This window comes from Erithacus rubecula (genome assembly GCF_903797595.1).
Source record: "Erithacus rubecula genome assembly, chromosome: 2".
Taxonomy (NCBI): Eukaryota; Metazoa; Chordata; class Aves; order Passeriformes; family Muscicapidae; genus Erithacus; species Erithacus rubecula.
The window spans coordinates 23,778,472-23,796,324 of NC_136685.1; the positions used below are offsets into that span (position 1 = coordinate 23,778,472).

Here is a 17,853-nt window from a genome sequence, read left to right on the forward strand (position 1 = left end):
ACCCAGTTCCTCAGGAAATGAAAATCTGTATTGTCTGTCAATGTCTTCTCTGAGATTCAAAGACTGGCAAAGTAAGTACTATGCACCTATTGAAGAAGACTTGCTACAACTTGGCTGGTTTAAAGTCCATCTGTAGCCAAAACACAAAGTGTCAGCATTACACAGTTTGCTGAAAGCCCAGACCTATCCAATACTCTTCAAAAAGGGGGGGAACAGTTTGGGAGGGCTGGTTTATTTTACATCATCTGTATCTTCCTTCACTTGCAAGGCTTGAGCACTGAACCACAAATTTAGTTATGGAGTCAGAAGGGAGAGGAAGAATAGGAATCACTGAAACATCTGCAAACACCTTTTGTAAAGATGCAAAAGTTGTTTTATTTGTCTCAACATTAATAATGGTTCAGCTTTGGGCGTGTCCCAACAGGCTACCAAACCACACTGTAAATAACAGTGTTGTTTTGAAGGCTATTAAATTCCTTTAAGACACTGTATAGACATTGTGATGTACAGAAACACTCTGTATTTACCAAAAAGACTCTTAAAAGACAGTTAGTCCTGAAATGCAATTTGCAAAGCATCCTAACACTGATACTTACCATATGTGCATTAAGCTGCTCTCTTGCAGTTTCTGGTAAGCCTCCAACAGGTTTTGATGCCAACAGCTGACGTTCAGTGTCTGTCAGCCATTGCTGCAGATCCTCAACTTCACCATGGAAACCTTGAGCCTAAATTATACCATAACATTTTAGAGATAACTGAAGTGTTCTCCATTCCAATACCAGCTCAGCATAAGCACATTGGCAACTGCTTTAATCAGGTATTTGTAATAGTCAAAGGAAATTAAAGAAGAAGAAAAGGAAAAAGCAAACAAACTGCCTCAATTCCATCTAGAGGATAAGGAAAAAAAGCATAGAAATCATGAAAGCAGTCCAAATAACTACTGTGAGACCAATGCTTTCCCTAAATAATACACCTATAAAGAAATTTCACCCTTTACAAACATGCAGACCAAAAGCTGAAGTCTTATATCAGCACTGTAAGGGACAGTGTCCAGCTGTGGAATATACAGCTGGATTCAAACTTCCTCCAAATTCAGAAGTGTCTGCATCATGGTTTTGATTTAGGCCAACATCTAAAACATGTATCTGTGTATTTCATGTAAAAAGACACTTTTTCTGAGTTATCTCTCTATTTGATCATTTCCTGTTCACCTGGATCAAGGCACTATCCAGCTGCTGTTTCCTTTGTTCTGTTTTTTCCAACAAGTTTTGCCAGCGCTGATTCAGGAGTTCCAGCTTGCTCCGTAAATTACTTGCTTCTTCAACAGCACTCGATTCAATCAGGTCATTTCCTGCTTTTTTAACAGCTTCCACCGTAGACTGATGAGCGAAAACATCATTTTGTAGCACCTACAATTTTAACACAGCATGGCCATATTGGTAAGTTAATGAATGAAGGCACTCAGAGTGATTGAGCCAGCTGCAGTCCAAGGACAAGACAGCAATTTAACATCAGCACAGGTATCAGAAATTAAAGCTTATAACTAAGACCTCTTCAATCAAAAGCAGTAACATTACTCTGACAAAATACTGAAGTTTAATTTTGTATCTTGGAAAAAATAATATATTCCTTCTGAAAGCATATATTCCTGAAATTATTAAATGTTTCTAGTAGTGCTAGGGAATAATTATTGCTTCACTTTTTGAATTTATTATATACTTTCCTTTAACAGGATTTTTCTTTGAATCCTATGTGCCTGCTGTGCTATACAACAACCCAGCTGCCACAATGTCTTCTTGTGCATTTCACGGCTACAACTCCTTTCTCATTATGTCAGGCTACCAGTACACTTGACCTGTGCTAAAAGCTGGGGGATGGTTGTAGAATTAACACCAAAAGATCTCCTCCATCTGCTGGAAAACCTCTTATCACCAACCAGTAAAAACTATAAAGTATATATAGCAGAAACTATAAAAGGTAAAGTGTACATTTGGGGAAAAAAAAAAAAAAGCTGCTTTCAGAAAGATGGGGGGTGGAGCAGGAAAACCTTTAATATAGAACAGAAAAATAAATACACAAAATGTTTGGGAACAGAATGGTAAACCCTATCTAAAAAAATCAGTTTTATAATTGCTGTTTTCCATGGGGTCTGACTCAAACTCACCTCCATCAAAATGCTAGCATATGAAAAAATATAAAGCTAAATAAAAAGAAAGTTAAGAATAAACTAAATGGAGCACAATACAAAATAACAAGTCACAAGTAGACCTTGAATACAAAATACACATCACACTTATTTTAATTTTTCTAAGCTAAGAACCAGATTATTTTATTTTCCTAAAAGGGTGAGAAAAGGTATTCACAGAAGCAGATGTATCTTATCCCTTCCTTCCTGCTGAGACTCACTAAGAACAAGGTCTATTCTTTCCAAAGCTACTCAAGAGGTGGATGTTTTTACAGGCTACCACAGGATGCACTACTGTGTGAACTTTCTAACCTATAAACTCTGCATTATGAAAAGGAAGTAGATTCATTCATGTGTTTGCTGAACTCCTTCAGCACAGACACAAATGATGTCTTGATGCTTCTTCACTAGTAAAACACTTCCCTTCGATAAGAAAAGGGTCATGGAGCAGAACCTGTTTTTGTAATTTAATTTACTTTGTTTTAAAAGGGTCTGTTTATAACAATAGTCACATAGGGTATGTAGATAGTGTATTCTGTTCAAGTTCCAACTGACCACCCAAAAGCCTTCAGAAGCTGCACAGCTGCATTAACACAGACAATGAAAATACCTTAATTATCTGTGTACTGTCAATTTCAATCAATTCTCTCAAAATCCAAAATGGACTCTGAGTACTTTCCATTTCATATGCAGGCCAAAAATTAAATGGCAGATTTTAAGGGAGAGGAATTACAAGGTTAGACTGAAATCTTTAAACCTAGAAAGAACACATTGTTGTGAAGAGCAGAGTTACACATAGAGTAGGGGAAAATCTCTTACTCCCAGATGTTCTAAAAGTAAAGGCATAGCAGAAGCATTCTTCCATGGGCTCTGAAATTTAGTAAAAATACTAAATCAATCAAACAAGAATACTTTAACCCTACATTGTAAGCAACACAGAGAAAAAGATGGGAGTCTGCAGATATTTTTAGAGAAGCATTTCCATATAAACTGAGCCCAACTGACACACAATTAACAAATCAGTGTTTTCTGAGAGGTTGTGAGACTTTGCTTAAACAGAACTAATCAAGGAGTTTTTTGCTTCAGGGAGAATAGCAGGTTCAGTAACTTTTGAGTTCCCTAGGTCAAAGAAAGGTGGTTAGAGGTGGAGACTAGGTAAGCTGTTTATTTTTACCTAAATCCTATGACACGTGCATGGCATATGCAAAAAAAAGGAAGGAATGTGGAGGAGTAAGAGGAAATATATTATTTATTCCAAGCTTTCACCTCAGCTATAATCTGCATCTTGGAAGTATATGCAGAGAATTATTTATAAAATGTGAAGTTTTACTAAAAGAATCATCCCTAAGATAAATATCAAAAGAACATTTTGCTTAATATTGACTATAATTACGTACATGATGTTTGGCAAGTTCAATTTCAATAGCCTTGGGGTCTCCACCCACGGGTTTCTGTTCATTCAGCAAGTCTTCTGTATGTGTCAGCCATGCCAGCAACTCATCCAGGGCATGCTGGAACTGCCCCAAGGCTAACAAGGCACCTTCCAGCTTGTGCTACAGCAAAAATAAAGTTAACAATAAAATCGTTTCATAATGCAATTGAATTGTCTTACATTACCATTAGTCACCATAATCCAGAGCAGAGTCCAGATAGAATAAAAGCCAGGCAGAAACAGTTACCCAGTACAGGCAATGCTTTATATCTACAGCTGAGTTAGCAATTCCCTTGTAAAGCCTTGCATTCCAGGCTCAAGTTCCTGGCCTTGGAAGAAGCCATACAACCAGAACAGAGTTGAGGCTGAAGGTTCTTTCATCAGATATATCAGCTTTTTATCACATAAAACATATTTTCAATATAAATGTAATTTGGTGCATGATCTTTTTAAAATTGTTTCTTTGTCATGAAATGATTCAGTTTAGAAAAAAAACACACCTTCAAAGGACTCTCACATCTCTCTGCTTGATAATTTAAGGAAATAACACTGAAATAGTTAAACATTAAGTTATGGGGTTTTATTCAATTGTTCAGTTCTGCAGCTAATCTTACTTTTGCACATATAAGTATGTTTTCAACTGCTACTCAAGACATCATCAAATAACCAAAATGATATATATAAAATCATATATATTATCCTATTTTATAGATAATATATAATAATATATAATCATTCAACATAACATTGCTGACAGAAAATTTGACAAGAAAGTTAAAAAATATCTTAAAAACTCAACTAATCATATAGTTAAAATCCTAAATTATATACAGCTTTTTTAAATTCCAAACTACAAGGCATGTATAAATTAATATAAGCATTATACATAACAAAGAGCTTTTCACAAAAATCATGAATAAAACCCCCACCTCCAGGCTCATTTACCTGTCTACTTATAATTTTGTCTTCTAGGCTGTCCCACAGTAGTCTGAGCTCTGAGAGAGGGTCTTGAACAGTGTGCTTGTCACTCTCTTGTGTTGCCTTCTTCAACAATAGTTCTGCCTGATGGTTCAGTCTTTCCATTTCTATCTGCTGCTGATAAGCTTCTATCTTAAATTGCTATGGTAAATAGAAATAGAATAGAAATAAATGAAACACAAGTAATAATTATAAAATCACAGAATGAGTCCATGTTCTAGCTCTTGTGGTTGTGATGGTGATGCTTTTAACTTCAAATGCAATTATTCTTGAAAGGGAGTGAAAGTAAATTTTCTTTTGCAGAAGCTCCTCTAACACACAATTGGTGCAACAGTTTGAATGCATCTTGTGTACATATGTTCTTAAGTATGTAAGGTCATGATTCATTTGAAGTTACATCATAAAATATATGAAGCAACCTGCCCACAGCCAACAAAATCTACAAGTGAGCAGCAAAACCAAGAACCTTCTCTGACCATCACACATCTCTGCTTTTTAAACATGGCATAACAGCATCCAACATCAGGTGCATATTCAGTCAAAAGTACAGATCCATGCCAACAGGTTTCCAAGTTAGACTGGAATTTTGCTTTTCACCTTACTCATGTATTGGGAATGTCATTATCTGTGTGAGTATTTACATAATGGCTCTAATAGCAGAATCAAAGCCTTGGAGGCCTTCTCTCAGAGCCTCAAATTATTTATGTAAGAAACCAGAAAACAAAAGCATAGCAAAAGAATCCTGTACATAATAACTTCATAGCTTTTGAAAGAGAATGAATGATACCACAACTATTTTTGGGCTATCAGAAAAAATAAAATGTAGCTTTGCCAAAATCTGGAATAGATTTTTAAATTAAGTGCATTTCAAAATTAAAACTTTGCAATGGAATATTTGAAAATTTTCATGCAAATTCTTCTTTACTAAAAATTGAAAATGAAAATTACATTTGACTCTCAAAAAATACTAAATGGTACAGAAAAATACAGAAAAATTAAAACATAAGGGAAATAAATTGCTAGTTCATACCTTAAGTTCCTCTGTTTGCTGCTTCACTGTCTCCAGATCTGTTCCAACTGGGGACATAGATGCTAACTTGCTGCCAGCAATGTCTACCCAGTCAAATAATGCCTGAAAATCACAGTATGACATTTCAGTGTGAGCAAAGAAATGCTGTTATTTTTGAAAGTTGTATTAAGTAAAATGTCAGAACTTTTCTTTTTTCCAGAGAAGTGTTGCTGTGCTCTTTCACAGGAAGTAATTTTCCCAGCAAAACCTAGGTTTCTTTGTAATACAATAGAACAAATACCCATGTAAAAGGAGTGCAAATTCTGTAGGACTGGACTTCTATTAGCAGCAAGATTCTGCCAGAATTATTCATGCTGAGTAGCAAACTGATTCTTAAGTAAAATCTAAAATTTTATGAATCCCCAAGAGGTAAATACTGTTCTACAGTTCTTTGGAGTGAAAATGGAAGGTGGTGAATAACACACCTTAAGTGAGGATTACAAACAAACATCTTTTGAAGAAAGCTATTTGTGTAAGGAACATGGAATTACCCATTCAGTACATACTAGGCAGTGAAGGACCATAGCTGAGCTAGAATGAATCCCTATAGGATAATGCAGAGTGACTTTAAAAAGATAAATAATAAAAAATATATTATGTCTCCCCAGTTGTGATGCTTTGTGGATATTCCTTTTGCTCCTGATACAATGCAGAACCTCAAGAATACTCTACATGGATTAAGAACACCTGCATCAATCTGAGTAATTGCAAAAGGGAAAAAAGACATCCAACTAGGCCCTTTTCCACCTGTCTATTATCTGTGGAGACACCATTAAGGAGAAATGCTTAGGACAACTTTTTGGAGTTGCCCACTGCTACACGGCTCTCTGAGAAAAGAACTATGCCCAGTGTCCTCAAGAGGGTGAGGCAGCTGCAGTTAATCTGTCCATAATACTTTCACATTGTCTACTGAAATGAGTGTAAGACTAGACTTAAATACAGTTCTTTCACAAAGCACCAAGCTTGTAGGATGTGCCATGTACAGCTACAGGAAACAGAAAGCATTTAAACCAAACAGTGATGATTCTAACTGTCTAATCAATCTCTGCACAGTAAGAACACAGGAGAACCTGGAGAAAAATCCTTAGTGATGGTGCACTACAAAACAGGCATGTTGCATTACTATTAAGGAGTGGTCTGCTGCTTGATCTGCACCAAATACAGAAGTAACAGCCTTCAGTGTCATGTGAAATTCCAGTTTTAAAGATTTAATGAACCAGGAAAGACAGTAATTCCACCAAGAAAAACAAACCAACCAAACCAAACCAACCAACCAACCAGCTACAAAAAACCCAACAGCACATACAGAGAAAAGATTATAGTTTCAAAGGATAGGTTGTGTTGGAAGAGACCTTTAAAGGTCATCTAAAGTACAACCCCTCTATTTTTTTAAACTTCATCAGTTCTAGGAAGCACAATGTACAAGATATTGTAAAACTGCTGGAATATTTGCCTATAGATTTAAGAAGGGAATCATCTTCTAAAGTATTGTGATAGGATAAATTATACTAAGAGTAAGTATAATGGTTTAGCAACATTATGTTAGTAATATTTTTCCTTAAAATACTCCAACATTTTACTTATAAATAAGGTGGAATAAAATTCAAGTGCTTTAACTGTCTTCCACTCAAAGAAAATAGCAGCAAATGAGTATTCAGAGTATTTGAGTCTTCCACTCAAAGAAAATAGCAGCAAATGAGCATTCAGACCTGTACTCTGTTCCTTTCAGACCACAAAGATGTGTCATAACTTTAACCTGCCTTGACTACCACAAGAAAATGTGAACAGAATAAATACCATGAATGTGTGGTGTCAAAAATCTCTGTTCTTATCAACAAACAAGGAGACATTAATTTTGAATCTAAACACAGTGCAATATATGAATGTGAAGAAAACAACTCATCATATGTATTCTTTAATTAAAAAAAAATCCCAACAAACCAACCCAAGTCAACCTTGAGAAAAAAACCCTGCCTACTGAAGAAAATGGTCACTACAACCAGTAGTGAGTGACTAGTTGTCACCCACCTAAAGACATGACACTTTACTACAACCACATTAAACCCCATGGACTCATCATCTTACCTGTAGTCCATCTTGGTATTGAACAGCTGCCTGCATAGCTTCCCCAAGTTTATCCACACGTTCTTTCCATGTTTTGTTTAATGCATCCCAGGCAGAATTCAGCTGCAAGTAAGCACAATAGACCAAAGAATTTTACTGCTATATAATGTGCATTTACTCACTCTTCATTGATCAATAATACAAATGAACTAAGTGTGATTAGTTCACATTTATTCCATATTAACATTCTTGTCCTCCCTGTCACTGCATAAGTAGTTTCATTCAGAATAAAAGCTGTAAACTTCAATAGTGATTGAGTATTTTTAATTAACAGAGATATTACAGTTAATAGAGGAAATACTACTAAATCATTTGGAGTTGCATTACCATAATAAAAACAGCTTACAAGAATCATACATTGCTGATCACTGCAGAAATAAAAAGTACTTTATAGTCATCCAAACAGGATAGTCTCAGTTAAGATGTCTCACTTGGCACGAACAATACATATCCAAAATTTATTCTAGTATTACTTTTGCAAGAAATAGTCACCTGCAACAATACTCAGTGAATAGCTTAAAAAAATATCTTTTACAAAAGTTCAAACCATAAATTGATGAAATAAAACAGTGTGTATATTCAAATCTAATCTAAGATTAATTTACTCAGAAGTTAAATCTTACTTTACCACAAAGGCTTCAGTGATGTCTTACTTTTGCCACAAAACTTTTATTTTCAAAACTTGTTGTGGGGTCATGGGGAATATATTTCAGCTGAGCAAATAAACCAACCTAAGCATCTGCATTTCCCATACCTCATCAATACTCTTGTTGACAATAGGTTTGTCAGGCTCTCCACAAGCAGCTCTCAGCTCAGAGCCAAGGCTCACAACTGCTTCTAGTTCTTCTTGTAGTCCATCAATTTCTTCTTTAGCAGCCTAGCAAGACAAAAAAAGCCAACATTGCTAATACTAAATTTAATAACCTATGTACAACTTCCTTTCAAGATAGAATACAGGAAGATTCCACCTTTGTTTTAAGTCACTTGGACTTGCAATTGGATGCTTAGAAAATAAGCATCTGTTTGTAGTGTCAGATGAAATCAGCTGACATCAGTCTAAATTGTAACAATGGTTTATTATACCATTGTGCAAGAGGTGGAAAAAATAAACAGGAAGTTTTAAATTAGATTTCTTTAATCAGAGTGTCCTCTTTGTCAGAGGTTATCATTCAACCTTCAAACATTTAACTATCAGTATAAATAATTACAGGATTAGAAGATAATACACAGAGCATAATACATTTGTCCACCCTTCATTTAGATGTTACGTACTACTCAAGGCATCTCAAGTATGTATAACTTTCAAAAGTCTCAGTGAGATGGTCATTATATACATATTTACAAACAAGTAAGGAAATGTAATGACAAGCACATGTTGCATGCTCATTGCAATTAAGCCCTGATACGTGCTATTAACTGTAGACTCTTGAGATACCATTATTGTAAATTTCTACACAATTATCCCTCGTAGTCTTTACAAAATAATATATTCTACTCTGCATACAATAAAAAAGTCAAGAAAATACTTCCTACTGACCTCTGCAGCTTCTTGTTGCTGCTTGACTACAGATGGGTCAACACCAGGTCCCTCCAGTTCTCGAATGAAGTCCTGAGTATCTTTGATAGTAGCTACAAGAGCCATATGATCACACCAAAACTTTTCAGCTAGTTCCATCACATCCAACAGTTTGGCCTCTCTTTCCTCAGTCAAGGTCTGGATGTCTTCCCAAATTAGGACCATTTGGTCTAGTTTATCTTGAACAGCTAAACAACAAAGGAACTAGATTACTACCTTGGCAAACAATTCTTGGTCATATATCTCTCTACAGTTCTACAGCAGAAACATATGTGTACATTTTAAAATTTAGACCCTAAAATATTTCTTTGCAGAACTCCTTATAATGTTAAGTGGAAACAAACACAATGGCCTTTAAAAATAAAATAAAGGTCATATCCACAATGAATTATTTTAAATGAATGCTTTGTTTTTATAAATCTTAAACAGCTTCTCAAGGAGAACATTCTCCAGATTAGAGGTCATCAGAAATGAAGAATTTTATATGCTGCAGCTTACTGCATTTCCACTACATGAAAGTTTTCTCAGTCTATTACCTTTAGCAGACATATCCTTATCAGCACCTTCGGAGCGAGCAATCATTTCCTCCCCTCTCTGTTTAAGAGTCTCATACACTGGCTGAAGTTTTTCTAGATCTACTGACACATTTTTATTTTCACTGATCTGCTCTTTTATCTTCTCAACCTCTGCTGAGATCGACGGTGGCTGCCTCAGACGCTCAACAATGCGTTTCAGACTCTCCAGCGTTGGATCTATCTTGTCATGAAACTAGGAGGGTGGTACAGGGCAGAAGGAAATGGCAGACAAATTAGAATTTTTAAAAAAAAACAACACCATAAAAAACCCCATAACAACAAACTAAAAAATGGCATCTGTAATTATCTTGGAAAAAGGTATTTTACATCTCTATCCAATATACGTATTGTATATTGTAACTTGCAATACCTCCCTCTAGGCTCTTTTAATATCTAAATTACAAAACTAGCCCTACAAAATGGTAGGTTGTTTCAAATTCAAGAGTTTTTCTATTAAATTCAGGTTCAGTCCTGAGACACTCCCTCTGAGGGTACTATACATATGGCAGAATCCATTTGCATTTAGTCCTTTGAAACTCATGTAGTTTGTAGCTTTAGAGAACCATGGCTTTCTGACTTCATCGTTTTAGAAAGTTATGTATTTTGCTATTAAAAACATACATTTTCCTGTTAGGATCAACATACTGATATACAACCTCCAATTAAGGCTTTATATGTAAGGTCATGCAAAAAAACATTTGTTAGTGGCCAGGTGGTGCTCACTAGTGCAGTAAAGGTATGTCACTTTCTGTAACTAGAAGTGGATATACTATATCCTCCTACAACTGAGCCCAGGTAGGTGCTCAGAAACTCAATTACAGCTGTGTTAAAGTGGTTCAGCCTTTGGGATAGCTCCAAAGTTGGTCTTTTTTATATGTTTTTGGATTCCTAAATATCTCACATCACCAGTCCTTTTCAAATTAAAGAAATTGATAAATTGTGGTGCATTTAATGACTCTCCAGGACCCACAAAAAGCACTCCTGACAACACTTGGAAAAGATGTTAGAAAGAATATGGTAAAACCAGATTACCTTATGTGACCAAATAGCTACATCCTTTCTATTCAAAGAAATATACATAGGCAATTGAAATATAATTACTTTTCCCCACCATACAACCCACTTCAAATCTGACTGTGTGACTAACATCATGGGCTCAGTGTTTTTGTTAGAAGTGTGAATATCATACAAGCCAACAAAATGTGCTATGAAAGAAAAGTAGACTTCCCACATTGAAGACTTCTGAGAAACTCATTGTAGCAATAAAACCATACAAAAGTGATAAAAACTGAAATTAATTTGGCAATATTTGGCTCTAATTTTAGGACATATATTACATTTTAAAGTTGTCAGTGCATTCAGTGGGCCTCCTTGTACTCAACTTCAACAAGTAAGACAAAGTGTTTTAGAATTTAAAAGGAAGAAAATGCAGGTCATAACAACCTCTCATTCTAGCTTCATACATTATGTCCTTCCTTTGATACACAGTGCAATTTATATAATTTCAAACCTGAAGAGTTAAATAATTACTCTTCAAGGACTGTCTAGACAAACACTGACATAGACATCACAGTGCAGAGATCTGATAATATATATTCACATATCTTCATAAAAAAAGATTATATAAAATTACATTCTGTGAGCATTAGAATGTTTTGCTTTGCCATCTGCATATACATTTAGGTATATAAAATGAACCATAAAGTATTGCATAAATAATTCAGTAATTTCTCAACATCTGATTATATTTTAGGTGTTAGCAAAGAATGCATTTCTAATTCTTGCTTTCTGTACTCAGACACTACAACTTGTTGAAGTCTACCACATACAAAACAGGGACTCTAAGTAAACATCTTGATTTTCAAATTGGCAGCTCCACATATGGGGAGGACTAAGCATTCATGACAAAGAAAAAGAGAGGATCTAAATAATCATGCATATTTCAGAGGTGTGAATAAGGAAGGTATTTATAATGACTGAAAGTTTATATATTAAATATTTATATATATATATATAACATATGATGTCTATAACCAGTTCAAAAGCAGGATTATATCTGAGGTCATTTAGTTTTGCCTCACATTCTTGTTGCAGGGGCTAGGAATATGACATTAATTATAATGACCTGACAAAAATTACTTAGAATGAGCAATTGGTAAGGTCTTTGAGGTGTATTCCTTTATTTAATATTTAAGACCTAAGCAGAATATAAACTTAATTTCCAGTGAACAGAGGAAAAAAAAGGGAATTTCCTATAAAAACAGCAGTATAGAACAAAGTATTTTTACTCACTTTTTTGTATGGGTTTATATATAAAGTTTTACTGATTTATTTTCTGAATCTGGAGTCAAGGAAAAGAATTTCTGTGTGAATTTAACGACAATTAACCCAATGTTTAACTATTGCTAGAACATGGCATTTGACAATACTATACTGAAGTTCATTTAATAGGCTGATGAAGCTAAAATATGCAGCTTTTGTGGGCTTGACCTGAATTTTATACTGCAGACATTTTGTGAAGTCTAAGTTTCCTGGTAACACTTTTTTTTAACAGTTTCAGCACGTTATGTTCAGCAGGTTCTTTGGAGTCTGCAGCGAAGAGCCAATGCCACTACCACTGCTAAACTACCCACTAGTTCCATTGCTAACTCTGTTAACTACAGCTGCTAATTCCTAGAAATAACTATACCCAAGTTAACTGATCAAAAGTGAACATTTGTTTACAAATGAAGCATCAGCTAGTAACAGACCAGTATGAGAAAACAAAAGTGAAAATCAAATCCCTCATTTTTAGACACCAGATTTTTTTTTCTTCAAAATTAAGCAGCTGTAACATTTTTAAGTGGCTGCAAAGTCATGATACTGACCAATATATAAAATTATAACCCCTCGAGATATAGAAAAATCAATACCATTAGCAGTGATATGAGCATTCACAGACCATTAGGTTGAAAAATCCAGATGAAACAGTAGCTTAGTCTTGATATATCCATGTAGGATGACAATGTGTATTTTTCCATTGAATGAACCCAATTATACTTTAAACCTTAATTGATACCTGAGTACACTGAGAAATGGCTTCATCCAGTGCCAGCGCTCGCTTTTTGACATCTTCCTTTATTTTACTGTAAAGGGTGTCAGCTGCCACATATTTCTCTTGGATAGAAAAGCCTTCTCCTGGGCTCAGCTCCAGCAACTGAGGCCCAGTTTTGTTCATCTTATCTATATGAGGCTTGTGCTCAGCAATCAGCTCACGCAGTTGCTATAACAAATGAAACAACTTATCAGTTTCTTACGCTTGCACCACCACATTACAACTGTCCACACTTCCAACACATCCAGCTGGCAAGAAATTCCAAACAAATACCTTTCATCTTAATGTAAAGCAGAAACAAAGTTAATGACTGCTTTTCCAGTGATCATTCCCATTCCAACACAACCATCCAGGCATGAAACATCAGAACTAGAGACACACTGGAAACATTCTGGTAGGACATATGATTACAGGCAAAATATAAGATGCTAATTATGCATATGATGCTAACAACAGACATTGCCCATCACATTTAGTACCTATAATGACAGAAAGGGCAATGATATTCCAGACATGGGTGTAACACCACCACATATATACTTTTCATGTTGATACTGGTCACTTGCTGCGAAGCCTTTCATTGAGGAACATCACAGAAAGAGGTACCAGCATTACAAGAAAATTAATTCAAATTATCCTTGATTTAAGAAGAAGAAACTAGCACAGAGGAGGGTCAAAGAAATCAGTGGAAAGGGCAAAAGGACAAGCAAGGGTGATCAGTAGAGACAATGTTTAACAAGTAATTGCATTATTTTTTATCTCAGCTGTCCATTCCTTCTCATCATCCACCCCAGAAGTGAAAACTGTGCTGAAGACTGTGCAGGGGGCTTGTGGAAGTGAAATGTCACAAGGTGTCTTTAAAATTATCTAAGAATTTCAGGTTTTCTTGCTTACACCCATAGAACTGACAAAAGGAAAAGGACTTTTTTTGTGTGAGTAGCCCCAACCTTCCCTCATTTAATTTACTTTCTCATCTCATCCCTTTCTTTTCAGAAAATTCCTACTTTTGTGAGGCACTGTGCATCTCAGTGCTGTGAACTCCGTGTGTTTCTATCCAATAGCTCCAGTGTGGGAACATGAGAGGCACACGCCCTGCTCCTCCCAGCTGAGAGTTTGTTTAAATTAATGAAGACCCAGAAAAGAGCCTGTATTAGTCTCAGTGTAAGTAAGTTCTCCTCTCTTCAACTACGGTGCTTCCCTTAAAAAGGAATCCAGATGCTGGCTTTCTTCCTTGCTCCTCCCCAAAGGAAAGGTTGAGGAGGCTGGGAAGACAGTGACACAACTCTTCAGTCCCTCAGTGACAAATAACTGCCCCAACTCTAACTACTTACTTTGAATGTAACTCAATTTGTACACCTTGCCACAAGAAAAATAATGTTGATTAGCTTAGAGGAGGAAAAGGAGATTATAAGAACAGTTTGAAAATTTTTAGAAAATAATTTTGTACGGTTTACTTTTGATCACAAAGAGATGACTTGACACAAGGCCTCAAGAGTGCACATTTCTGGGTCTAAACCTTGTGCTAATACTCTGCCAACAGCTCATTTCAAACCAAACTAACTGCATGTTACTCACATAGAATCAACTCTATGAATTCCACAGCTTGGAAAAAAGATAGTCATCAGTAAATACATCAGAACAGAAACATTAGGTTCTCATTCACATTGAGAGCTGCTTTTTTTTCCTCTTCTTCTTTTTAATAGAACAACAAATGATTTGGTCTTCTCCATGATCCACTATTGGGTAAACAATTCTAGCAAACAAGCATTTCAGTGCTGATTACATGTTAAAAGTGCCTGGCATTAATCTTCTATTTAACAAACAAATCTCAGCTAATGGCATAGCCCGGGGAAAATGCAAAAATAGAAGCTCATCTGAAAGGCCTCTCATAGAAGCAGCATGATTAAAGTACATGAGGAACAATCTTGCAAGGAAAGCAAGCATGATATGGTTCACAGTGACTAATCAAGGTAGTTTGTAAAGCTTATGTTATATAGCTAGTCTTAACAGAACATGTTTGTTCATTCTGAACATAATAGGAAGACAAACGAGTGAACCTGGTGTTTACCAGTACATAAGAGTGGCACATTCCATTAGCTGGTCTCAAAGTAAACAAGACTTTGAAGCCAGGGTTCATGCTATCTAACTTGAGTCACTTAATTGAGGCAGCTAAAATGAAATAAACCGCGCTAGTTGTTCCATGCTTAGCAGGGAGAAACAGGTATCTCCAGTGGCCATGCAGGTTTTGCATCTGCCAAAACAAGTAGGTCTCTAACCTCAGTGGGATGCATCTGATCCTATGTGATACTAGCAGCCATCTATGAAACACCTCAGTTTTTATCCAAACTGATTATATATACATCTAAGAGAACCCATACAGCCTACAACACTGTCGCCTCTATTTCGTGATGCTATGGGAAACAATTATTTAATTATTACACAACAACCATTCTTGACATGATAAATTACTATGGAATTGGTACCCAAGCAATCAATTCTTGGCTCCTTAGCTTCCTTAGCTAAGTTTAGTTTCAATGGTACCAATCAAACAAAAACCAAATTTTTTTATACATACATAAAAATAGCATATGTCCATATCTGTATACAGACTGTAGCTCCCTTTAGTTTCTTGCTCCAACATTCCATATGTGCTCTTTCTGTTTTGTTCCAATACTGACATTAATATGTATTTTTAAATATACTTCTTAACTAAAACCTTTTATGTGTTCAGTTCTCTCAGTACAATGGCAATTACTACCCTTCAGCCTTCTTTTATGCTTACACATCACTTGCTGCCTTCCCTAGAGACTTTTGCTTACATGTCCAGTTTGGTAAGCAGTAGAGACATGATTGAAAATGCATATACTCTGTATTCTTATTTTATTTTTTTTGTTCCAAAAGAGGAGTATCTCTTTCAGCTTTAAGAATTTTGCAGAGCATTCCACAGCTCTAACCAAAATACTTCCTGATTTTTAACACTTTCTTTTTCAAAACTGGCAAAATACTTACCCTATGTTCTTCTTGTTGTTGCTTTAATGTTTCATATTCAAGGGCTGGAGCAGGAAGCTGAGAGATGATCATTTCTGTTTCAGTTAACCACGGCCAAAGCTCTTCATAAGTCTCCCAGAACTGGTTAACCAGGGACTGAGCCCGTTCCAGCTGGAGGTTTCTCTCTGAGTTCATTTGACAGACTGCATCATACTTCTGTAAGAGGCTTTCAATTTTTTTCTGTAAAATAATATTATTTTTTTTAAAATATGTTTTTTCATGTGTCTCTTACCCTAATTTTTAAACATTCTTTAATAATTATAGCATCAATTCACAGCAAATAAAATTTCAGTTTTGATGTTCCTACAGTATCACTGTTTAGAGTAGACAGAATCAACAATGAGGGAGACCAGAATTTGGCAGAGTACTTGCAAAATAATTACAATACATTTAGCAATACTGATATTTACAAATAACACTTTATTCTCAGAGCTTTCAGTCAAGCCACAAATTATCTGAATGCAGACCTTAGCCCAACTTCCTTACTGCACTTTTCTTTAGTGACACTTGGCAGAAACTAAGTTTTCTACAGCTATTCTGAATCAAAGCAAGATGAACAATACACAAAATCTCTTGGGATGTTTAGTTTGGTTTGGTGGTTTTTTTGGTGGGGTTTTCTTTCCCACTCTGGCAAGATAATAGGATATACTTTCATGACTGTCATTTACAAACTTGCAACAGAAACCACAAAACATTAAGTTCCAGGTTAGCATACATTACTTAATGAGAATATATTACCATTAATGTCATAGATAATAGTGATAGAACTATAAGGCTTACACATTACAAATTTAATGTATTTGGGCACGTGATAATAAATGAAAGTATCAACTAGCTATACTATCTATATTTTTCCTGTGGAAAACGGCCCATATTATCATGTTTATGAAATATTATATGTGACAATGCACATAAATCCTAGCCTTGGAAAAACCACATATATGCAAGACATTGAGTGTGAATAAGCTTTTTTTATTTTGGCAGAACAAGCTTTCCTTTCATTTCTTATGTCTTGCAAGTAAATTAATTATAGAGATGCTATCCAGAGGACAGAACAAAACCTTAACACGCAGATATATGGTATTTTTGACAAATAAAAATATTTAGTAGAGACTCACACAAAACTGCTCTGCCTTATGACTACAGTTTCATAGACAGAACATCTCATCTATTTCAAATTCACTTAAGAGCAAATTAAATTTATTCAGAGATCCTGCAGCAGAACACAATTACTGATGGATTGGAAGGACTGAATCTACACAATATATGTAGCCTCACTGTAATTTAGCAAAAAAATCCCACTCCTACAACTAATCCTTCCTAAACACCAACAAGAAAAATCCATCTCTACATGTTTGCAGCCCTGACATTGGGTTCTTCATATAATAAACAAAGTCATAAGAATGCCTTTGATGGGCTGTGATGGATGGAATAATCTTGGCAGGCAAGGTCTACATGGAAATCAGCAGAAATGAAAGTAAAGATTCACACTGCACTGCAGAGCTGTTGAATTCAGCACAGAAATGCTCACACCTGGAGCATCACTGACCCAAAGGAACTCGGAAGATAAACTGCCAGATTCCACACATCAACCCAGATGACTAACACCTCTTCACTCAATCACCTAAAGGCTAAAATACTATTTACTATGGATGAGGATGATAAATGGGGCTCCAAATTAGTGTCAGGCAAAGAAGCAAGTACACAATGTTTGTTCATTAACATCCTGAAGGAAGGGGAGCAATACGGAACAGCATTTCCTCTAGCATTAC

General features: G+C 35.6%; 1 protein-coding gene across 4 annotated transcripts in view; it reads right to left on the minus strand.

Annotated features, from left to right (window-relative positions):
* LOC306798550 (dystonin-like) overlaps positions 1–17,853 on the minus strand; it is a 283,743-nt gene that overhangs the window by 31,365 nt on the left and 234,525 nt on the right. For all 4 annotated transcript variants that reach the window (XM_079298670.1, XM_079298669.1, XM_079298672.1 and 1 more), the window contains 11 exons: positions 16,043–16,261; positions 12,998–13,201; positions 9,901–10,132; positions 9,326–9,552; positions 8,543–8,665; positions 7,750–7,851; positions 5,626–5,727; positions 4,563–4,736; positions 3,583–3,738; positions 1,212–1,409; positions 597–725 (listed from right to left, as the gene is read on the minus strand). In XM_079298670.1, the coding sequence (XP_079154796.1) occupies positions 597–725; positions 1,212–1,409; positions 3,583–3,738; positions 4,563–4,736; positions 5,626–5,727; positions 7,750–7,851; positions 8,543–8,665; positions 9,326–9,552; positions 9,901–10,132; positions 12,998–13,201; positions 16,043–16,261 (1,866 nt within the window). The remainder of the gene's footprint in view (positions 1–596; positions 726–1,211; positions 1,410–3,582; positions 3,739–4,562; positions 4,737–5,625; positions 5,728–7,749; positions 7,852–8,542; positions 8,666–9,325; positions 9,553–9,900; positions 10,133–12,997; positions 13,202–16,042; positions 16,262–17,853) is intronic.